Source organism: Mytilus edulis, chromosome 1 (assembly GCF_963676685.1).
Source record: "Mytilus edulis chromosome 1, xbMytEdul2.2, whole genome shotgun sequence".
Lineage (NCBI taxonomy): Eukaryota > Metazoa > Mollusca > Bivalvia > Mytilida > Mytilidae > Mytilus > Mytilus edulis.
In genome coordinates this window covers 13,421,561-13,447,649 of record NC_092344.1, presented here as the reverse complement: position 1 = coordinate 13,447,649, position 26,089 = coordinate 13,421,561, and the positions used below count along the sequence as shown (strand labels likewise).

Below are 26,089 nucleotides of genomic sequence, written 5' to 3'. Positions count from 1 at the left end.
GTAAGCAGATCCTGCTCCACATGTGGCACCCGTCGTGTTGCTTATGTGATTACAAATCCGGTAAATAGTCTAATTCGGTAGGTCACATTTATGAAAGGGAAGGGGATTCATTTGTGAAACGGTTATTCCATAACGGTCAACCAACTCGTGATGGCGTCCGTAAAATTTACGAAGGGATGATTTCAACTTCACCATTTGGAACTCTTGGTTTAAAAGCTTCCTTGTGAGCAGTAACCCTCTATCAAGAAAATCATGATAATAGTACTACAAGTGCCAAAGTTAAAATTCTTGAATGGATTATGTTATGCCGGCTTGATATCAAATCCTACCATAATTTATTGCTACATTGAAATATTTACATTCTGAGAGATATACAGTGACTATCAGATGATTGTTCGATACATTGTCATTTATTTAAATAACTAAACAGTAAATTTGGTAAAATCGATCAAACTTTAAAAAACCCTTAATAAATGACAATTATTCATTAGGATTAAAATAACCTGAAACTTGTATGCTCTGTATTGTTATTGAATCCGTTGTCTAAATCTCTTGAGAATAGCATAGTAGTTGCAAATTTAATTACCATGCATGCTGATCAAATATTATAGTGGTTAAATGATCCAAATGTTCTCGTTGTATAGAAAAATCAACTTAGTTATTTATTATATATGTGCAGAATAAATGTCAAATTCTGAATTGTTCCATTGGGAATAATTACTGAAGACAAACTTGAATGAATATTTACAGGTTAGTAAAACAATTGACATGACCTTCAAACCAGTAATAACTCCTTCTGTTCACTTTCATGATTTAAATAAATCCTTTAGTATAAAGATACAAAGGTGACAATTAGACCCATAACTCGAAGAAAGTTTCAGACACCATCACCATACGATAAAAGGCGAAAGACTTTCAGTCAACAAAACACGATCACCATACGATAAAAGGCGAAAGACTTTCAGTCAACAAAACACGATCACCTTACGATAAAAGGCGAAAGACTTTCAGTCAACAAAACATCGTCAACATACGATATAGGCAACAACACACTTATAGTATCACCCAAATAGAAAAGGAGATAAGACTTTCAGTTCATTAAACACTAACACCTAAAGATAAAAGGAAAGACAGACTTTCCGATCACAATAATCATCGCCAAAGGATAAGAGTTTGAAAAACTTTTCGTCCACAAAATACTATAACCAAATTAAAGATTAAAGGTGAAAAGACCTTCAGTCATGCAACAAAAACGCTACTACCAAAAGATAAAAGGCGAAAAGACTTTCAGTCAACAAAATGGAAAAACAAAAACTATTACCCGGAGATGCAGAAAAGCACGGACGATGAATATATAATTAAAAAAAATACAAAACCTCGCCAATACTATGGCAAAACCCAAAAATCGTTGAAGTCATTTTTACCAGCTGAAAACTTTTGCCATATGCGATATTTACAGCTTTAAAAAAAACACTATCTCAAAAGAACACTCAAACCAAACTTAAGCAAATATTTTGCTGTATCGAATGTCTGTAAACAAGGTAGCTTATACAATGTATGTCATTGATGTCATTATTCTAATATTCGTCATAATTATGTCATTATATCATTTCAATATGACCATCCTTAGATAATCATCATCATACAGTATACATTGCAAAATGTTCTTCTTTGTACAATTAAAAACATTATCAGCTGATTTACACATGCAATTGTATAACTAGTCTTTATGACGTAAGAAAAAGGCCTTTTCAAACTTTAATGCGTCTCTTCCGAACAATTATAGAAAACCAGCTCAATTTACACGTTGTTATTGACAGCAGCTGTTTACAAAACACAAACTTTTACACTACGCCTTTGCACTATAATTCTTTAAAATACTTGTTCTTCCGATTATTTAATCTTTGATAATGTTTTACCTACACAACATAAAAACTAATTTCTTAGAAGTCATGTTCAGTAGTTGTCGTTTGTTCATGTGATTTATAAGTGTTTCTTGTTTCTCCTTTTTTATATAGACTAGATAGACCGTTGGTTTTCCCGTTTGAATGGTTTTATACTATTATAATTCATTTTTGGGGCCATTTATAATAGCTTGCTAATCGTTGTGAGCTAAGATCCGTGTTGCAGACCATACTTTAACCTCTAATGGTTTTCCTTTACAAATTATGACTTGAATGGAGATTTGTCTCATTGGCACTTATACCACATCTTCTTATATCTATATAAATAGCCCGGACATGAAAAATATGAAACAATTCAATTGAAACCCTAACGGTCACACTTTATAAAAATAAACAATTAACGAAACAAATATTATGACAAACATGAACCAACGACAACCACTGAACTGCAGGCTATTGACTTGGAACAGGCACATTTAGAATTTGGTAGGATTAAATATATTTTAAGGGGCCATCCCTCCCCTAACCTCGAACAGTGATGTAACTGTACAACATAAGAACAAAGTATAAAGATCAGTTGAAAAGGATTTAACTTATCAGATCGGTAAAAAGCAGAAATAATCTAACGAAAAATATAGACCGAACGTGGGAGTGTACGTATGCATTCCTAAACACAAAACAAAAAGATACAATTAAAGTACAGTTCTGAGAGTACTCAGAGATACTGACAAGCAGTTTAAACAAAATTTTTAATGTGTATCCTTTCCTGGTCAATGAATTGTAAGTTAATCAAATATAAATATTAAAAAAAATATATTTCACACGTCTTACAATCGCAAAACTAAACAAAAGGTCTATACGAAAAGTATAATCACAAATATACCGAATTTTGAGGAAAATTCTAAACAGAAAGTACCCAAATCAAATGGCAAAATAGAAGCTCAAACACATCAAACGAATGGAAAATAACTGTCATATTCCAGGCTTGGTAAGAGCATTTTCCTATGTAGAAAATTGTGCATTAAACCTGGTTTTATATCTATCTATATCTCTCACTTGTATGCCAGTCGCATCAAATTTTATTATGTTGACAACGATGTTTGAACAAAGCAAACACACATATGAGTAAAAATGTCAAAAATACAGCAGCCAACATTGGGTTATATATTCTTAATCCCTATAAAAACAAACAAATATGTAACACAACAGCACATAAATTCATATAGACAAAGCACATTAGCAAGACTGAAAGACATGAATACATAAATGTACAATACCGCAATAATTCAATGACGGGATGTATAACTACGGAGCCACGTCGTATGTATCAAAGAAACACAAAAATGCAACGGGGACTTGGGTTTGGCGTGATAAACTAAAATAGTTGGTTGGATATACATCAATGAGATACAACCTTATGACAGACACACTATGAAATATAGATTGAAATGGTTTAACCTGATAGAATTTAAAACAAAAACAAGTAAAAATACACTGAACGGATAAATGTGGTCTATGACAAATTCTTTACACCAACTTATTTTCGTGGATACTTTATTTCACGTTTAGCCCTTTTAAACTGATTTGGTTGAGATTTATTATTATTTAATCTTAATTTTATGATGTGTATTTATAGGAAGATATTCATTTTGTAGGTCTACTGTACATGCATGTACCAAGTCAGGAATATGAGAGTTGTTATCCCTTCGTTTTATGTGTTTGGGCTTTTGATTTTGCCATTTGATTAGGGACTTTCCTTTTTGAATTTTCCTCGGAGTTCAATATTTTTGTGATTTTATTTTTGAATATATAGCAAAACATATTTTGTTATGTATTAATACATATAAAAAAGTTAATGCACAGATTAATCAATATTGAAAGATCTGTCGTCGGTGTTGAATTGATATCCTTTAAGGGTCTATGAGTTTACTTTAATGTTGTCAATACTTAAGGACTTTATAAAAATATACCGTGAAGGCTAGGATGTAGTATAATCATTTGATAAGAATTCTACTGGAACAACCAAACTTACAAAATCTAATTTTTGTTTCTAAGATAGAGCAAATGTCTATAAGTAACATTATAATGAAGGTTGAAATATCAATGTTTAAATCACAAAACTAAGTGTCTTGGTTACTTCTTTGTCTAAATTTCCCATAAAAACGCAACAGAAATGCGACATGCGACCAATCTTTCATGTATGATATATGCTACATGTAAAAAGGGAAAGCATTCGTATACTTTTCCACCATTTCTTCCTTTACAAACCCATAATTGTTGTTGAATATTAAATTATGTATGAGAAGTAACATACTTGAAAAAAACATGAAAAAATGTGTACTAAAAAAATATATATATTTTAAGATCAAGATGTTAAAACAGATAGATGAAACAACCTTACCTGCTTCGTTAAGGCAAAGGGTACGTCTCAATGTTGAGGAATAGATGTAAATAGTTTACATTATCCTTGTAGATATTTTTACATTTCTATATCTGCAGTTTCTCTTACGCACTTAAGTTATTAATTTGGCGTCAATAGGTCAAGAAAAAGCATGTAAACTAATGCATTCGGTAATAAAGATAAGTAAGCAGTGGGAATTTATAATTGTATTCATACAGTTTACCCTCATTTATAATGTATATTTTATGGATCTATCAAAGCCCCTGAGATAAAATACTGTTACGTATACCCTATTGACTTATAAATGACGTACATGCATACTAATTATCTATTTAAAGAAACAAATGTAATCCTTTATATTTTTGAATGAAAAAAAGTACTTCGAGCAAACAGAACATTACTTTTAAAAATGTATAACAAAAATACTAAACTCCAACTCAAATATATAAAGTGTGAGTCTATAAAAACTGAAAAAAAACCAAACGCTACCGCCATATTCCTTACTTGATAAATGATTTTTCGAAGAAAATAGTGGGCTAAATCTGGTTTTATAGCTAGCTAAACCTTCAATTTGTAAACAGTTGTTTATATAGTTCCGTTATTTTGAGTACGCAACCAAACCAAACCTCAGAAACTAACAAAACCTTTAAATAGACTTATTAAAAGGGGATATAGTTACGATACTGTTGTCAGGTCATTAAAGATTGCATATTTTGGCTTTAACATTGATTCACTGATAGGATCTTTGCATCAGAACTAAACACATTTATTTCTAAAAAAAACAGTTGTTGGCATGACACGGGTTATGTTCTTCTCATATATTTTATGATAGTATGATACTAAACCCCTAACGGGAGGGATTGTACCTGATATTCATATGATGAAGACATAATCTTTCAATCAGTTTAATTGAGGTCTGGAGCTGGCATGTCAGTTAACTGCTAGTAGTCTGTTGTTATTTATGTATTATTGTCATTTTATTTATTTTCTTTTGTTACATCTTTTGACATCAGACTCGGACTTCTCTTGAACTGAATTTTAATGTGCGTATTGTTATTGTTTTACTTTTCTACATTGGCTAGAGGTATAGGGGGAGGGTTGAGATCTCATAAACATGTTTAACCCCGCCGCAATTTTGCGCCTGTCCCAAGTCAGGAGCCTCTGGCCTTTGTTAGTCTTGTATGATTTTAAATTTTAGTTTCTTGTGTATAATTCGGAGTTTAGTATGACGTCCATTATCACTGTACTATTATGCATATTTTAGGGGCCAGCTGAAGGACACCTACGGGTGCGGGAATTCTCGCTACATTGAAGACCCATTGGTTGCCTTCGGCTGTTGTTTGCTCTATGGTCGGGTGGTTGTCGCTTTGACATATTCACCATTTCCTTTCTCAATTTTATAAGACATACTAGACTAATGTGTCAAGAATTGGGATCCAGTAGTCAAAACAGACAAATATTAAAGACACACAAAACAACTCACTAAAACTCGAACTGGCGAAAGTAGTTGGGCCATGAAGGTCTTAATTTGCAGAAATGTAGAAGTCCGTGTTTAGGAAGGAGAAACCGCAACAGAGTCTTTTATAAAAGAAACACCAACAGCAGCAAAGTGTAAGACGGCACAAAATAAAGGCAAAAGATATCAACAGGGACGTTTAAACTAATAAATATTCTGGTAAAAAAACCAACCCAAAGACAGTTAACAATATACAATAATAATCAAAGGTACCAGGCTTATAATTTAGTATACCAGACACGCGTTTCAAAATACAATATAGAAAAACTAAAGACTCAGCAACATGCACCCCACAACAACGGGGGTAATTTCACATGCTCTGGAAGGGTAAGCAGATCCTGCTCGACATCTGACACCCGTCGATTGATATTCGTGTGTTGTTTTAACTGCGTTGTTATGTGACATAATTCTTCCATAAAGTTTGTGCCTAATCTGACAATATGATCCCAATGATAAAAAAACCTTACTCTATCTAACTGTTTTAACATTTTCTTACAGAAGTTCTTATTAAAACTCGTCTAAAAAGGTTGCAAAATTCGGCTTTTGTACCATAGACAAGTTTTCACAACTATTTAAAAATGAACAAATATCATTTATTACTGGTTACTCTTTTGTTTGCCTATGTCCGTTGTAAGAAATTTCAAAAATCCGTTTTACTTATTATATATATTTCATACAAAAGAGATGTGAATATTTTTTTAGTGCAATGCAATCATACATTCAAGTGAAAAATAACTTAGGTACAACAATAAGTAAAAAGGTAATATAAACAAAATATCCACAATCAATAAGCAAATTGTGCAATTTTTCAACGAAACATGAATTGTGTATATGCTTTTGTCCAGAAAAAAATTCAAGTGCATATTATAGATCATAAATCAATAAAAGTAAACTGCATTTGACTTATTTCTCTTGGTAATTTAAACTTGAACATGGTGAGACTTGAGTAATACAACAGAAAGACAACTGGGTTGAAAAGAAAAACGAAAATTGTGATTTACATACCATTTCGTTTGACGTAAGTGTTCTAATTGTTCTAACCCACGATGAACTTCCCTGATGAAAAACAAACATCAGAAATAGAATTAATTAAAATTCAGAATAGAGCAAAACAGTTTATAAGATAAAACATTTGAATAGGAGCGATTCAAATAGAGTTCATTAGATTGATTAAGCTTAAAAAAAAGTTGTATAGCCTTTACATCTCGTTCTCGGAATCAGCACACATTAATATCACAAGTATATTTGAAAATATGCGATAACTGATAACTAAAGTGTCATGTTCTATATATCATTTGAAAGAATATAAACCAACAAAATATAAAAAAAAACCATGATTTTGTGTTTGTATTATGATTTAATTCAAAAGAAAAACGGCTTATACCGATGTTTTTAGCTTCATTGCAAAGGTTTCTCGCTGTTATTGCGAACCCTATTATAGTTTTCCATAGATTCACCTGCAAGTTACCTGTCCATTTAAATATTTGTAAGTTCTATTGTCCCATTGAACATATACAACAGGTATTGTTCTCTGTATAGTTTATTTGATGGCACCTTTAAATTTCTTCCAAGAGAAATTTATCACTCATTGTTTAATTTACCTGAGTAAAAAAAAAAAATCTTCCAAATAAATGAAAATACACATGTAAGTGTTCAATATACCATGGTTGTTGTTTTTTATTCTTCATTCAAAACTGAGTTTTTTTTTTTATGTTTTCATGAAAGAGGGACGAAAGATACCAAAGGGACAGTCAAACTCATAAATCTAAAACAAACTGACAACGCCATGGCTAAAAATGAAAAAGACAAACAGAAAAACAATAGTACACATGACACAACATAGAAAACTAAAGAATAAACAACACGAACCCCACCAAATACTAGGGGTGATCTCAGGTGCTCCGGAAGGGTAAGCAGATCCTGCTCCACATGTGGCACCCGTCGTGTTGCTTATGTGATTACAAATCCGGTAAATAGTCTAATTCGGTAGGTCACATTCATGAAAGGGAAGGGAGTTATAGTTACGACGTAAGGAACATATCCGATATCATTTGTGAAACGGTTATTCCATAACGGTCAACCAACTCGTGATGGCGTCCGTAAAATTTACGAAGGGATGATTTTAACTTCACCATTTGGAACTCTTGGTTTAATAGCTTCCTTGTGAGCAGTAACCCTCTATCAAGAAAATCATGATAGGAAATGCAAGCACGGGAATATCGTATCAATTGGGAGAAATATACCCCGTATGCAGGTGCTGCTGGAATGTTGTGTCATAAAAGTGAGACAAAAGAAGCTTACATATGATCACTGTTTCGCTTTAATAATAGTCACATAGAGTGACAAGGAGACAATGATCAAAGGTGAAACCATCTTAGAACTAGTTTGCCCCTGATCAAGATCATAACAATACCAAATCAAGCCATGTATACTGAAATCATCTTAGAACTAGTTTGCCCCTGATCAAGATCATAACAATACCAAATCAAGCCATGTATACTGAAATCATCTTAGAACTAGTTTGCCCCTGATCAAGATCATAACAATACCAAATCAAGCCATGTATACTGAAATCATTTTAGAACTAGTTTGCCCCTGATCAAGATCATAACAATACCAAATCAAGCCATGTATACTGAAACCATCTTAGAACTAGTTTGCCCCTGATCAAGATCATAACAATACCAAATCAAGCCATGTATACTGAAACCATCTTAGAACTAGTTTGCCCCTGATCAAGATCATAACAATATCAAATCAAGCCATGTATACTGAAACCATCTTAGAACTAGTTTGCCCCTGATCAAGATCATAACAATATCAAATCAAGCCATGTATACTGAAACCATCTTAGAACTAGTTTGCGCCTGATCAAGATCATAACAATACCAAATCAAGCCATGTATACTGAAATCATCTTAGAACTAGTTTGCCCCTGATTCAAGATCATAACAATACCAAATCAAGCCATGTATACTGAAATCATCTTAGAACTAGTTTGCCCCTGATCAAGATCATAACAATACCAAATCAAGCCATGTATACTGAAATCATCTTAGAACTAGTTTGCCCCTGATCAAGATCATAACAATATCAAATCAAGCCATGTATACTGAAATCATCTTAGAACTAGTTTGCCCCTAATCAAGATCATAACAATACCAAATCAAGCCATGTATACTGAAATCATCTTAGAACTAGTTTGCCCCTGATCAAGATCATAACAATATCAAATCAAGCCATGTATACTGAAATCATCTTAGAACTAGTTTGCCCCTAATCAAGATCATAACAATACCAAATCAAGCCATGTATACTGAAATCATCTTAGAACTAGTTTGCCCCTGATCAAGATCATAACAATATCAAATCAAGCCATGTATACTGAAATCATCTTAGAACTAGTTTGCCCCTAATCAAGATCATAACAATACCAAATCAAGCCATGTATACTGAAATCATCTTAGAACTAGTTTGCCCCTGATCAAGATCATAACAATACCAAATCAAGCCATGTATACTGAAATCATCTTAGAACTAGTTTGCCCCTGATCAAGATCATAACAATACCAAATCAAGCCATGTATACTGAAATCATCTTAGAACTAGTTTGCCCCTGATCAAGATCATAACAATATCAAATCAAGCCATGTATACTGAAATCATCTTAGAACTAGTTTGCCCCTAATCAAGATCATAACAATACCAAATCAAGCCATGTATACTGAAATCATCTTAGAACTAGTTTGCCCCTGATCAAGATCATAACAATATCAAATCAAGCCATGTATACTGAAATCATCTTAGAACTAGTTTGCCCCTGATCAAGACCATAACAATACCAAATCAAGCCATGTATACTGAAATCATCTTAGAACTAGTTTGCCCCTGATCAAGATCATAACAATATCAAATCAAGCCATGTATACTGAAATCATCTTAGAACTAGTTTGCCCCTAATCAAGATCATAACAATACCAAATCAAGCCATGTATACTGAAATCATCTTAGAACTAGTTTGCCCCTGATCAAGATCATAACAATATCAAATCAAGCCATGTATACTGAAATCATCTTAGAACTAGTTTGCCCCTAATCAAGATCATAACAATATCAAATCAAGCCATGTATACTGAAATCATCTTAGAACTAGTTTGCCCCTGATCAAGATCATAACAATATCAAATCAAGCCATGTATACTGAAATCATCTTAGAACTAGTTTGCCCCAAATCAAGATCATAACAATACCAAATCAAGCCATGTATACTGAAATCATCTTAGAACTAGTTTGCCCCTGATCAAGATCATAACAATATCAAATCAAGCCATGTATACTGAAATCATCTTAGAACTAGTTTGCCCCTAATCAAGATCATAACAATATCAAATCAAGCCATGTATACTGAAATCATCTTAGAACTAGTTTGCCCCTGATCAAGATCATAACAATATCAAATCAAGCCATGTATACTGAAACCATCTTAGAACTAGTTTGCCCCTGATCAAGATCATAACAATATCAAATCAAGCCATGTATACTGAAATCATCTTAGAACTAGTTTGCCCCTAATGAAGATCACAACAATACCAAATCAAGCCATGTATACTGAAATCATCTTAGAACTAGTTTGCCCCTGATCAAGATCATAACAATATCAAATCAAGCCATGTATACTGAAATCATTTTAGAACTAGTTTGCCCCTGATCAAGATCATAACAATATCAAATCAAGCCATGTATACTGAAATCATCTTAGAACTAGTTTGCCCCTGATCAAGATCATAACAATATCAAATCAAGCCATGTATACTGAAATCATTTTAGAACTAGTTTGCCCCTGATCAAGATCATACCAATATCAAATCAAGCCATGTATAAGCCATGTATACTGTAGCTAGATCATTTCATGTTCTCTTTATCTACTAACTATATGTGCATATTTATATTTTGTGAAATGTCGATTTAAAGTCACTTCAATTTGTTATTCATTTAGCCAAAGGGATGGTAAATAAGTTTAATTTCTGTGTTAACATTTTCATAAATATGATTGTAGCAATTTATAGCTGAATGATGAAACAGTATAAAGTCAATGTCAAAAATATAAACTCTTTCGTGTTCAGCATGAAATCACAAAGAGCTCCCAGCTGTTTCTTAACCTCGTACAAAAAAAGAGAAGTTAATATTGCTTTGACATTGACCTAATATTGTATATATATATCCTCAGTTTGAAAAATTGTTAGTAAGATAATTTATAATTCAGTCAAACTTTATAAATTACTCAAATTATTTAAGCAAAATTACAGAGCCGGTATTTTTTATCCTAAACTCCATGCAAGTAAAAGCAAAAGATGTAAATTTCGGGTTCTTACTGCGCGTAGAACAAATTCGAAATCACATACCTAGCAATATAACAAGATGAGTATGTGAATGTCTTTGTCATACAAGTGAGAGGTTTAGCTAGATATAATATCAGGTAAATTTAAAAACCATCACTTTCTACAAATGAAAATGTCTGTACCAAGTCAGTAAATATAACAGTTGTTGTCCATTCGTTTGATGTGTTTTAGCTTTTGATTTTGACATTTGATATTTGACTTTCCGTTTAAAATTTTCGTCGGAGTTCAGTATTTTTGAGATTTTACTTTTTTGAAGTATAACACCAACGAGCTTTATTAATATAAAAAGATAAAATGGAAAAAAAAAGAAAAAAAATGAAGATACACAAACAATTGTGTCCTCTTGTACCCAGTTTCTTTTCAATAGTCTAGTCACGAAAATAACAGATACCGCATTATCCAAGAATAACGAGAGAAAAGTTTTCGCAAATATAAACAGACAACATAAGTCTATGTAATCCTTGAAAAATTAAAGAATTAATTTGACATAGATTTAGTGACAGACCTTAGTATTTGCCAGAAAATAAATGAGCTTTAATCAGTTACAAAAGGAACACGAAAAAGAAGACGTACCACTTTAACACGATAAAAAGATAAGGTCGAAGATTTATGTCATACTCACGATGGGTATGGTTGTCCTGCGAGAGAACGTACTGTGCTGGTGATTTGGTCCTGACGGGTGCTGGTGATCAATGAAAAAATGTAAACAAAGACGAAAATAATGATTTTTGACGTTTTCACTCATAAAAAATGGAAGAAAACGGTTGAGATTTTTCAATTTTGTTTCTTATGGGTTCATATGTAAACCATTTAAAAAGTTGACCCTCTAAACTTTTTCAGTAAGCGTAACACAGAAATGCTCATTTTCAGAAAATCTCGAACTGAAAAAATAAAACAAAAATGCTCATAGAGTCCGCTTTCTATACCGCAATCCACGCGACAAAACTATTTTGTGAAAAAACATTGCAATTTATTAAAATTTAGCATTTTCTCAATTTATTCATGTCCTGATACTGTGCTGGTGGGTCCTGTCATTGTGCTGGTGGGTCCTGATACGGTGCTGGTGATTTTGGATAAGAAGTTGGTCATATTTGAAACAAATGTTACAAAATCAATAAAATTGGGCAGATAATTGTTGTCAATAGGATCTATGACTCCTATTTTAGCTCTTGTGCATCCATTTGGCTGTTTAATATGTGTTTTGAAATGATCGTAACTTGTATTAAATAATTACATAAAAGGGCAACATCTTTCTTCCAATATCAGATAACAATATATAGTATCTAAAATAAGAATAGTTTTATTAAGATATTTTAAATGCCCCTTACATTGATGCTTCAACAATGATCAAAGCCAATGCCGCATAGACATGTTTGTTAGCGCTCTGCATACCCCTCCCCACTTCCACCCAACCAACCCTCCTCATTTCCTCCTTCATTGTTACAGTGGTGTATCAACACAACAATTTATTACATAAAATAATAACACAAAGACACACATTATTGAATAACGAATGCTTACAGGTACTGAAAGTTAGTTCAAAGCCGCATTTTCAACTAATAGATAAACCATGTTCTCATATACAAAAATTCCAATCGTGTAGATTAAAAAAGTCTCAAAACTTAAGTTCACATTTTAATGTTTGATGAAGCAGAACTTTAAAAGTGTGCAGTGAATCTTGTTCTCACAACAGTTATTGTCATAATTATGTTTACATAAGACTCATAAAGGAATTAAGAAGGTACCAAGAAATATTTTACAGTTCAATTTAATGATCATGAATGGAAGGAAATGGTACGGAAGTTTAAATAGGACAAAAAGAAATTGATAGTATTTTTTGGCGAAAGACTTAAACGCTTCCTTGCATTATATAGTACAGCTCTTCTATAAAAGTATAAAAAAAAAAACATTGATTGACTTGCTTGCTATGTTCGCTTGGATGTTTTCAAACAATAGGTAGGTGGAGTTTCAATACATACTGGGATTTGATTGGACAAATACAAACTGACAGGAATTGAAGTTAATGTTTATTTTCCAAACAAATTGTAGTATATAGTAAACAGACTACTTACCTGTCGTTTACAAACATCCAAACAATCATAGCAAGCAATTTAATCAATGGTTTGCTTTGCATATATTTATAGAAGACCTGTAAATTCTAAAAAAAAAAAAAAAGAAATTTTGTTGTAGATGGTTAAATCCTCAACAAAATCTCAATATCTTTGTTGGAACGAATAAAGGTTTTAAATCAAATTTTCGTGGACTTTTTAGCTTCCACCCTGACGAGACATGTTAGCTGTTCGTATGCTGTTGCACCTGACGCACGGAAACTTTCACATTTCCATCTTCTTTTCTGAAATATTTTACCCAGCTCATACTTGACAGGACTGTTATCCTAGTAAAAGGTGTAACCAATGAATTGAACACAAGTTAAAAATTCCAAAATACTATATAATTAATTTTATGTGTCAATTTGTTCGAAAAAAGTCGAAAAGAAGAGAGTTTTTTTTAATGTCATGATTATCTGCCGCTTTCTAGATCTATGCTTAGCATTTATTTCAGATGACATGGACTCCTCACCCTGGTGACCCTGCTGCCTTTCATAACTTTATCCGTATACATATATTAATAGATAAACAAAAGGCTGCAACTGGTATTTGATTCGTTGTAACGAGAATATTTGTGGTGAATGGAAACTGTGAGAGTCAAAATCTTAAATTGTTTATAAATGTTGCTGGACCCAGTTTCGTTATCTGATCTGAATTTTCTGAAAGTGCAAGGTAGATAGACATTTTGATTTTTTTTACTCGGTAAGTTTTGCCCTAATTGCTTGAACATTTGCAATATTAAAATTTCAATGAGCGTGTAGACAAAGGGAATATCTTTGGTTATCTTGCTTGCTGAACAGAAAAGTCATTGTTAGGTTATGTAAACTACCCTACTTTAAGAGTAGACTAGTCCGACAAATGACACATCTTTCTGTCTGTAGGACCAGGCTAATTCGAAAGGAGGGTATAGACCTTACCTAACAATGACTTCACGGTTTAGCTAACAAGCAAGCTAACCAAAGATATAACCTTTACCTACATACTCAATGGAATCGGCTGTAACTAAAATCTCGAATACATTTTAACAGACAGTGGTCTGGTTTGTTGATGAATATTGTTTTTCCTAGATTCACTCTTGAAAAATCATTTGGTAACATTTGGTCATTGTAATACGGACGCCAAGACAATAAATGAACCTCATACGATCCCTCGACACAGTTGAGCTTATATATGATCTTATAGCGATTCGGGTTGAAAATCAGTTGAAATTAAGCCAGTTGTTTGTGTGTGTAGATTTGTATTGTTTTAAACTGTTATGACTTTTTAAAGTTAAATCTAGGTGTTTAATTTAAGAATTTCTTTTTTAAACTTATCTACTTGTTTTATACTCAATTGGTAGTATGAAGTTACGAGATATTTTAATTTTTGAAATTGAAGGCACAATTAACAAAGCAAACGTTAGTTTCAAATACTTTTAAATAGATTTTTAAGGATTATGTACCCTTGTGTTGATCCCATGCTAAACATAACAAAAATCTCTGTACAAAGGTCTGTGAATTTTCTACAAAAATAGTGATTTTATTTTCACCAAATTCTCTTTTTCTACTAAATACAATAATTAACTATAAATAATAATGCTTTGCAAGAAGTTTCCCCTTGATACATGTATATGTACAAAATTATATCTCTATTATCCCTTGATACATGTATATGTACAAAATTATATCTCTATTATTCATTGTCTGTGCTGTTTTGATACTATTGCAGTTTGCACATTTTCGTAATTGACAGGCCACAGGAGGGGGTGATAAACCATACACGAAAATATAAAATATTGATCTAAGTACTTAATTTGCATCTCTGAACCCCACCCCCGGCTTGTTTTTTAGGAGGGTGTCTAAAAATGGTCGATTACAGACAGCCGAGTACGCATTTTACTTTCCAGGCGTGTTAACGTTGATTGTTAAAGTCCTGAAAACGGATAGATAGAAACAAAAATGTTTGATTTATCTGGCTTTAGATTCAGTTTTTTTAAATATAAATTATGTCTACATTTTAATATAATAATACTAAGAATTCACAATATAAAAAAATGCAGAAAAAAAATGGAGATGTGAAATATCTTAATAAGGAGTCATTACTACAGAGATGGTGTGTTTGACACACAAAACTTAAAAGCTTAGTGATATTACCAATATTAAAATAAAAGTGTATTTTAGTTTGGTTGTTTTTCCATTTACTCATTTTCAATCATAATTAAGGCACATTTGATTTTTATTCATAAAAATATTTAAATATAGAAAAGTAGGACACATTGTTCACTTCCTCCCCTGTAATTCTTTATCAAAAATATTTATTTATTTTGGAATTTTGAAATGAAAAAGCTAAGAAATCTTAGTTTTGTTAATGTTCTCTAGGTTATCTCGTCTTCATTCTCTGACATATTCTCTGACATATTCTAGTCTGCCCTTTCATAAAATAGTGATTTTTTTAGTGTTCTATCGAACTTTCGAAAAAAAATACCTGATAACCGTTCAGACAAAAAAAATATGTTGAAAAAATCTTACAGATACAGCAAGTGATTCTTAATAGCTGTAAGATACATTTTTCTTTTAAAATACAACTTTTAAATCTTACGGGAAACTATTCCAAGCTTAACACTTTCACTGTAACCTCGCTCTAACTTATCCCCCATCCCCCCAAAAAAAACCAAACAAACAAACCCGCAATACTATTGTCATTCTTATAGTCAGCACTCAATTTTTCACAAACAAATATGTTTTAAGCTGCTAAAGACATATGATTCAAACGCTCAGAAAGTCCTTTCTTCTATATTTTTGCTCTCCATTTTTATACAAAACCTTTTACATTTTTATTTTATGGGTTATTGTTGAAGGTCGTACAATGACGTATGGTTGTTAACACATACTTTCTTTGGTTTCTTATGGAAATTTGTCCATTGACAACAAACATACAACATCATCTACTTTATATAAGTATTGTATAAATTGCAACGTCTTTTGGCGATCTTGCAAAATGATCGTTATCCCGAAAATCGTAAATATATTTTCTTATCTTAAAAGGGGGCAAGAAGGGTTCCATTAACAGGCCAATAAATAAAATCACAGTTAATTTTAAAAAGAATAAAAAATAGTTTTTTTTTTTCTCTCATAATAACAGTTAACAGATTCATAACAATGTCAATTTCAAGAAAGCAGACAACAGTTAATTACTAGTAGTCAATAACAGTACAGCATCAATGATCTTGAATATTTGCCACTTTTAACTAAAATATAAAGGCACAGAACCAGGACATAGGAGCACAGAACCAGGACCGTTTTTCTTATCACCAGCACATCGTCAGGACAATTCCGTTTAACGAACTTGCACGACTTTTGCAATTTTATATTGTTGAAATATACTTTGCATGGTACTTATGACGCATCAGAGAAAAATTAAGCAACAAAACAGTCGTTTTATTGCCGTTCTGATACAATGTAAACAAACCCACCAGCACAGAATCAGGACCCACCAGCACCCGTCAGGACCAAATCACCAGCACAGTACGTTCTCTCGCAGGACAACCATACCCACCGTGATACTATTCATTCACGTATTCTCTTTGCTTATAGTTGAACTATTTAATTAATTTAAAAGACACATTACCCTTTAAACAGAAATATGGATATTTTCAATTGCTTAACGTGGCAATCGTTCTCCGCGCACCGTTCTCCGTGCAGTTTTTCCTTAAAGAAATTAAGAAACTACTCAGTGTTTGTTTTTTTTTTTTAGTTTTTTTTTATGCTGGCCAAAGTAATGATACTTGGAAAAATACATTTTTCATATAAAGAATAGTTTCTATAATATTTCAACCGAGTCATCCTATATAATGCTTCTTGTTTATATATATAGTATTATGACTAATTTTTTTTTATATTATACATGTGATTGTCTTAGTCAGTAGATACTGATCGAAAACTAATTATTTGACATTGAATTTCATGACTAGCACAGAAGCTTTCATTGAAATATATGTTTTTATATAGATTAGACTGTTAAAACTATATGATAAATTGTATGAGTCTCCTTATTGTTTGTTCTCTATCCGATCCTTGGCAAACTAATAACTTTGTGTGTATGCGTTTATTACACGTGAGCTGAGGTTAACAAGTAAATACAACATCATTTACTTTTTATTCATGTTGTTTACATTTTTACTCGCTTTAAACTTTCTAGTTGAACTTCATTATTTGTAAAATTCAATGCACACTTTTTTTCATGAATGAGATGCCATAATGAAAATTCCAAAACACTATAAAGTTAACATAATTATCTAAATCATTTTACAAACTGTCAAACGACTTTCGAAATTGAATTACCAGTCGTCAAATGAATTAGCATATTGAATCGGACTGTCTTTGTTTAATAGCTAAGTCTTTCACTGGGGTAAAGCTGATGACCGTAACTGCATTCACGGTCATCCCAAGATGTCGGATGAAAAATTAGGTCAGTTTCTGTATTGTCTGTTAAAGTGTTTCTATATCATTTTCTTTACAAATCATACATTGAAACGATGTAAATTTATAAAAGAATCACTCGGAAATCACTAATTACTTCTGAGAAATGTGCATGAAACGGGAAATTCGATTTGAAAAAATCGCCAAGATGACCGTAAATCACAATCGAGATGACCGTAACAGAATCAGCGATTCATAACAAGGCTGACCGTAACTGCTATTAAGATGACCGTAATTTGTAAATGATGACCGTAACTTTTAAAGGATGACACTCAATTCTAAGAAATATCCGTAATTATATAACTATCTTTTTGTATCAAATGATTGCCTAAAGACATGCAAATGAACAGTAAGGGAAAACATGCCACAAAAGCGCGATAAAATGACACCTTACAAGCATAATAAAAAAAAATGGGGTGCACAGCCTTCAACTGCTCGACAAAAGATTTTTGTTTGTTTCTGGGATTCCCTTTAATGACATATAATAAATACGCATTTTTAAAAATGCCAAAAAATTGCATGTACACCCATTGATATTATATAGCTTTTCATTTTGTCGTGCAAATAAAATAACAGAAATATTTTGAAAATATCATTCGAATAAACTAGTGAAGGTGAGCTCCAGCAAAGTAGATCCTTAAAATAGTATTGTACGAAAAGCGTATCACAAGGCGGAACGTTGTCAATTTGTATATATACAGAAATGTTATTCATACAGTCAGGATTCTACTTCTTCAAAATTATCTCCCCATTACGCCAGTTCATGCTCACAATCGTAGAAATGGAAGCCATTGTAGGGATGACGCTCTGCCAATTTTGCTCTTGAAAACTGATAAATTTATCCACATAGCACCATTATGATCGATCGTTATATGTCAGTTATATGTTAAAAGACAAATGTATCTACTAGCTAATGAGCATTAGTTAATGATCTTGTCTGCATTGATTCAACTTAAAAATATTGTCTGTTTGGATGTCAGATGGAATTTTTGAAAATTCTTAAGCATTTAAAAAAATTCTAATTAAATATTTCGTGGAAGGGCAGACTAAACATTTTCAGTGGTTGAAGATTATAAACCCTAATTATCACACACAAGAAAATCATATTTTTTCGAAGATATCCATTTTCATCATCCAAATTAAAAGACTGTCGTCAAGTACTTTTAGAAAAAATAGCTATTCTAACACACCTACTCTGTTTTTGTGATTCATTAGATAGGTATCTCACTTGACCCATATATTTCATCTTTTCGTACTGTCATTTTTTTACGTTATAAAGTCAACCTGTAGCTTTGATATATAATAATGATAAAATCTGAAGCGAGATGCTATATAAAATACTCTTGCTTTGTCCGTTTTAAAGACAAAATATACACCCCAAACATGCCTAAACATAAAAAGGTGCACTCGATTTTTCTCTTTTCGATACAATCGTTACCTGTTTTGGGGAATTTTTTCTTGATTCACATAATGGAAGGACAGACACGAAAATTTCTGAACTAAAAGATTGATATGTTCTCCGTCCGTGATAAAAAAAAATCGGAGGTTATGCATTTTCTACATCCAACTTTAGATACTATATATAAAAAAGAAGATGTGGTATTATTGCCAATGAGACAACTATCCAGAAAAGACCAAAATGACACAAACATTAACAACTATAGGTAACCGTACGGCCTTCAACAATGAGCAAAGCCCATACCGCATAGTCAGCTATAAAAGGCCCCGATAAGAACCATGTCGTCGACTTGATATCTTATTGTTTTGCATTACTATGTGATAGATACATTGAAAACTTATGCAAATGGTGTTTTTAAAATAAGAAAATTGTCGTTTTATTTGTTTCTATTAACTTTTAAAAATTTTGTTACTATATCAAACATTACAGTTAACATTTATCGCTTTCTCGATAAACACAGAGCTTCGATTCTTTTGTTCTATTTCAAAAGTGTTTCCGCCTGCATATATCAAGACAAATTAAGATTTTAATCTGCTTCCTCTGGAACCATACACATGGGCTCGATTACCAAATATTCGTATGTATTATTAATGTTTTTAATGCTCCATTTATTGGCATTATGTTTTTCTGGTCTGTGCGTACTTTCGTCCGTTCGTCTGTTTGTTTGTCCGTTTGTCCAGCTTCAAGTTAAAAAAAATTGAAACTTAGTACACATTTTCCCTATGGTATGATCTTTTTAATTCTAAAGCCAAATTACAGTTTTATCCCATTTTCATAGTCCACAAAACATAGAAAATGATAGTGTAGATGAGGCATCCGTGTACTAGGGACACATTCATGTTTCTTCAAATTTTCGTCGTATCGCTGTCAATTTGTGTTAAAATTTTAACGTCGATATCAATAAATATTTCATTGTTTACGAAAAATATGCAATTTACTATCATTGTTATAAATCCTAAATATGGCCAATTATATTATAGTTCAAAACAAGAGGCTGTCACAACGACAGCAAATCGGATTTATTAATATTTATTTGTGTCCTGGCAATATCACAAGAACCATTACTGATGAATGGTGAAAGTGAAAATCGTCAATATCAAATTTGACCTCAATTTTGTCATCAGTATCAACATCTTAAAATTTGAAAAGCTTAGATTGAATGGTTCATGAGTAAATGTAACAACGTGAATGGAAACGTCATTTCACAATCTTTCAAGAACCATAACTCCTGAACGGTAAAAGTCAAAATCGTCATTATTGAACTTGACCTCCATTTTGTCATCAGTAACAACATATTAAAATTTGGGAAGCTTAGGTAGAACATTTCATGCGTAAATGCACGGACACGACTGGAAACTCCATTTTTCAATCTTTCAAGAACCATAACTCCTGAACGGTAAAAGTCAAAATCGCCATTATTGAACTTGACCTTCATTTAGTTGTTAGTAACATTTTATTAAAATTTTAAAAGCTTTGGTTGAACGGTTCATGAGTTAATGCACGGACAATATTTGATTGCCGCCCGCCCGCCCGCCGTACATCCCCAAATCAATAACCGACATTTTTGTCACAAAAATCCGGTTAAAAAGAAATTTATGAAACATATTTATATACGCTAACCGAGCCCTTATTGAGATCGACAAAAAAGCTTTGAATACAATACGGATATTTGTTAGAATTGATGGTCATCATATAAAAGTTATGGTCGTCCTATATAAATTACAGTCAGTCTTTACAAATTACGGTCATCCTTTACAAGTTACGGTCATCTTTTTACCAATTACGGTCATCCTTGTTTTATGTTACGGTCATCTTGAAAATATTTTGATTATGATTTACGGTCATCTTAACGATTTTTTCAAATCGAATTTCCCGTTTCATGCACATTTCTCGGAAGTAAATAGTGATTTTCGAGTGATTTTTTTATAAATTTACATCGTTGCAATGTATGATTTGTAAAGAAAATGATATAGAAACACTTTAACAGACAATACAGAAACTGACCTAATTTTTCATCCGACATCTTGGGATGACCGTGAATGCAGTTACGGTCATCAGCTTTACCCCAGTGGTCTTTCAAAGTGTTAGCTGACAATTTTAATTTGCAGTCTGTATGCATGTGAGCCCTACTTTTTATTGCAGATTTGTATGAACTGAAAAGAATCTAAAATCTAAAATAGTCATCCAACGTAAGCATTTGTGAAAAAGGAGGAGAATATTAAGTCGTTCAAATTTACAACCTGAAACAATAATTTTCTTTCAAACTGTTTGGGAGTCTAAAAATTAAGATGTGATGATTCTTTGTATATATGTTAGATGTTTATCTAACGGCACTGCACAAACGCTTGAAAAAATATCAATTGTTTGTGTTAATGATATGATGCATATGAGAAAATAATTAGTATAAATATCATTAGTTAATGTGTGTCTTCATTTATCTGTAATATGTAAACATCGTACCTATAGTTCATATATTGATATAACAAACATAGGAAATCCGGTAACACAGTTTTGGAATTGACAGCATAATGCTATATCGAGATTTATTTACATGTAGTTTAGACTTATTGGTCAAATTTCTATTGTCAATAGACTTTGTTGTTGCTTGAATATTTACTTCCTGATGAGAATATGTTTTAATATCAACTTATATTGTATTATGTTCATATATCAGACTTTCTACAATGACTCATATGGTAGCAACATGAGTATTCAATGAGACAGCAACGCAACGGCAATAAATCAAATAAGTATAAGTATTAATAGGCAAATGTTTCGTCAAAGGAACTTCAGTTAGCCTGGTACAGAAAACGTTTGGTTCCCAGAGGAAAGTAATCTGTTATACTTTAAAGTGGTGAAGTGATAGGGTTTTCTAGAATTCTCAAATCTGAATGTAAAACTCGTGCAAAAGAGAAGCGACATATTATTTAATTTTGTTCCTCATTATTATATTTTATTAAGTATTTTTTACGTTATAATAAAGAAACTATAATTCCAAATAATGTTGCATATCTCAATTAAACTTTAATTTGATGTTCATTTACAGTTTATTATTGTTAACACAGGATATTTTTTTCATATAAGTATATAAATCTTTCTTAATTGATAGCTACGTAACTTAGCCGACTACATTAGATTAACATGCTTGTACGTATATACAATGGTTATGCCCCTTAACTAAAAGTGGAGGGCATATTGTTTTACCCCTGTTCGTCGTACTGTCCTCTCGTCCGTCCTTCCGCCCGTCTTTCCCATTTAGGTATATTATAGTTATTCCTCATAACTGTCCCTACAGTCTGAATCCTAGGACGTTTTCACTTTGCTGTCTGTTTGTACGTATATTGAAGGTGTGCATGTGGTCAGGGTATTGATTTTTTTTTTATATATATTTGCTCTTTTGGGAGATAGTTGAACTTTGTCATTTTTTGGAGTATTTACTTGAATAATAGAAGACATGTATTTTTTAATAACACATTGGTTTCTGCGGGAGCATCAATTGTGTGTCTCAGACACACAAATATCTCAAAGAAAATCTTACATTGGCTTTGTTAAAATACAGTTACTTCAGAGTGGAGTGCGGGGCATCACTTTGTTTTACATTTTTTTTTTTGCATATACTTCCCTAAAATTGATTTTGATTCCGGACACTATGGTTTTTCAAAATCACGTACGAATTCATACAGCTTGCTAGGCTATATGTAACATCGACATTATTAACTATATTTTGCAATTAAGCATTCTTAATTCGAAGCATCACGGATTTTCACAGTTGTAAATACAGTTCCTCCATTAATTGAAAATATCGATAATTGTTCCACGTTTTACAATACATAACTAATAATTCCGATATCAAATGACGGACTTCAGATAAATCAACACATTTCATCTTTAACGTTGCAATATTGGATTGTAAATTTGTACATATGAGAAATAGACAAAATTCGAATAGGCATCATACAACACGCAACTTTTATTGTTCTTTTTATTCATTAAAATTCTGAGTTAAGTAACGATCTTTATCGAATCCATTAACAACTATTTGAGAACCATTGTGATAATTTGTTATAAGTAATTGTGCAATAACAGGTCAGAGATGAACGGTACAGATTAAATCTTCCTAAATGAATCTGTTTATCCAAAGAAGACAATGCTAGGCAATTCTAATGTTTTTATTGTTGTTGATTTTTGTCAGAGTTTGTCGTTATTTCTTTTTTTTGTTTTTGACCAATCAGACAAAGGATGTTATTGACAAATGGAATATGACATTGTGTTTATTTAAAAATAATCCATTTCTACATGTACACAACAATTTAACAGATTGTTATATGGTAATGTTATGAAGTAATTAAAACTTAAACTTAAATTGAGAAATTTAATTATTCTGTGTTGTTGAAAGGATTACCATTTATGTAAATCGTTTTCTAAAATAAAACATACTAACTATAATGTATTACTCTATACAGTTATACAATTCTATCGAAATTAATATGTATTTCTATTTTGGCATTTCACGAGGCCGTTCGTTTATTGGACTGTTTATGGCGTCTTTACGCTAAATCCATTGAATGCGTACGGATTGTAAGTCTGGGATAACATGAGTAATTTATTATCTTTTTAGGGCTTTTAACTTACATCCAGTAGTGGCGAGTACTCTTCAGTGAGATCTAAACATTGTAAATTTGTGTTTATGTTAGGAGTTTTATGTTTCGTGCAAATCTGATGTCGTGTAAAATTGATTTATACAGTTGGTTCTGATGTTGTGCTTTACACCACTGTTCCGGGTTTGTGTGTCCAAAACTATTACAAAATTAAAAAATCTGTGCATTTTCACGAAGTAATTGATCCTAAACGACCAAAGATCTAAACTTGGTATTATTGTAACATGTCCTTAATGTAGATCGACTGTTTGGTAGTTTGATACAATTTCATTTGAATTTCTAGTAGTTTATTATCCATAAAGCAGTAAGAGCTTACGTAAACAATTAATATCATGTCAAAGTTTATGACATACGCATGTAATTTGACAAATTTCACAAGGATTTAGAAAAATAAGATGCCTATAAGATTTCTAGATTTATCCACGAGGGCCATCCATAAAGACGGGGAAATGATTCAAACACTGCAATCTATTGAATGAAAAATAGCTCTAACTTTCACGGTGTTGTTTACATAATACTTTATATGCAGTAAATCAGACTTTATAGGGAAAATAAATAATGATTTTAATATGCTACAAAGAGCAACATGATCAAGTTTTCAGTTTAGATTTTAAAGAGAAATTATGTAATAACATTAACAGTGTCAATTTTACTGAATTAAACGCCGATTGCGCATTTCGACAATAAATGTTTCTTCGGTAAAATATTGAAAAAAACATTATAACTTATTACAAAAATGACGAGCGTATAAACCAAAAAGGACAAAAAATGTAGTTAAAAGCGGGACAAGGAATCAGAGGATTGCATGATGAATATATATATTATTTAAAAAAAAAAAAAAAAAATTGTAAGAGCAAATTTTAAAAGTACTTTCATGCCAGTATTGAAATGTATTATATATACTCGAGTATATGATATTAATGTTTATTTTTTTATACTCTGACGAAGGCTATTGTCTGTTGAGGCGAAATATTTGTCAACATGATTTCATAAAAACATCTTTGTATATAACCATCTTATATTTAATACCGTTGTGTAAATCTTTAGACTTACACATTTTTTCCTTATCTACACAGTATCGTATATTCTAGACGATCTGGTAGATATTTAATTTGCTGGTTGGTCCATCTTTTTAACTTCTCTAATATATATGACATATACGTGCTTTATTGTTCCCAGGAGGAGAGGGAAACGTAGAACGTGATAAATCAATTGAACAAACGAAAGTAAATCAAATATAAACTAAGTCAGAATGTTACTTTCGTTTCAGATAAATAAAAAAAGTTAGCATCTGTAACGGAAGGCACACATGTCAGAATCCTCTAAGTAATGTTCCCAATTTGTAGATAAATCAGCGGACACATACACAATGTATGGTTTTGAAAGTATCTTACTAGTCGGATTCCAGATCGAAATGGTCAGAGTTTCAGGAAAGAAAATATTAAAAGCAAAGTTCTCCATCAGACATTACTCAAAGTTAAAGGATTCATATTATATTGATTTCACACCAAAACATATGTTATCGAGATCGTCACATGAAGCATTAGTATGTAGCATTATGTCCATATTTTACCACATTTATCACAGAGAACGTAGTGTCCGAATTACCTTTGACTGCAGATGGAAAGCACACAGTGTGCATGTTTACGTATGAATTTTTCGAAAAACTAAGGATTATCTTATCCCAGGCATAGATTACCTTAGCCGTATTTGGCACAATATGTTTTGGAATTTTAGATCCTCAAAGCTCTTCAACTTTGTACTTGTTTGGCTTTATATATATCTACATTTTATTTCCTATTCAACAACTAGCAATATAAATACAAATAAAGAAATAGAAAATTATGAAATGTACTAACCTATCTTTCAAAAATATGTTTAATACTATTATCTTGTGATTAAGAAAAAATATGGTATGCCCAATAGTACCATTCATGTGGAAATAAAGAGCTTATAATCCAATATAACAACTACCTAATAAACCCAATCATACTACAAAAGTATAACTGACAGATGAAAGAAGATTAACCAGTGTAAGTAGCAACAGTAACTGACAGCTTGCTTTCTGTTTGTCTGTAAACAACTTTCACTTGATTATGTCTTTATACTATGGTTGTTAATATTTATAACTACATTGCTTGTCACTACGTCGTAAAATGCATTCATATTGAGTGCTTTGAAAATGAA

At 31.9% G+C, this 26,089-nt stretch overlaps 1 protein-coding gene across 2 annotated transcripts in view; it reads right to left on the bottom strand.

Moving 5' to 3' along the window:
* Positions 1–26,089, bottom strand: part of LOC139524415 (pleckstrin homology domain-containing family G member 7-like) — a 100,139-nt gene that overhangs the window by 51,481 nt on the left and 22,569 nt on the right. The window contains exon 3 of one of the 2 annotated variants that reach the window (XM_071319193.1): positions 6,827–6,877. The exons of the other annotated variant lie outside the window; for it this stretch is intronic. Within the exon in view, the coding sequence (XP_071175294.1) occupies positions 6,827–6,877 (51 nt within the window). The remainder of the gene's footprint in view (positions 1–6,826; positions 6,878–26,089) is intronic. 2 annotated transcript variants of the gene reach the window in all.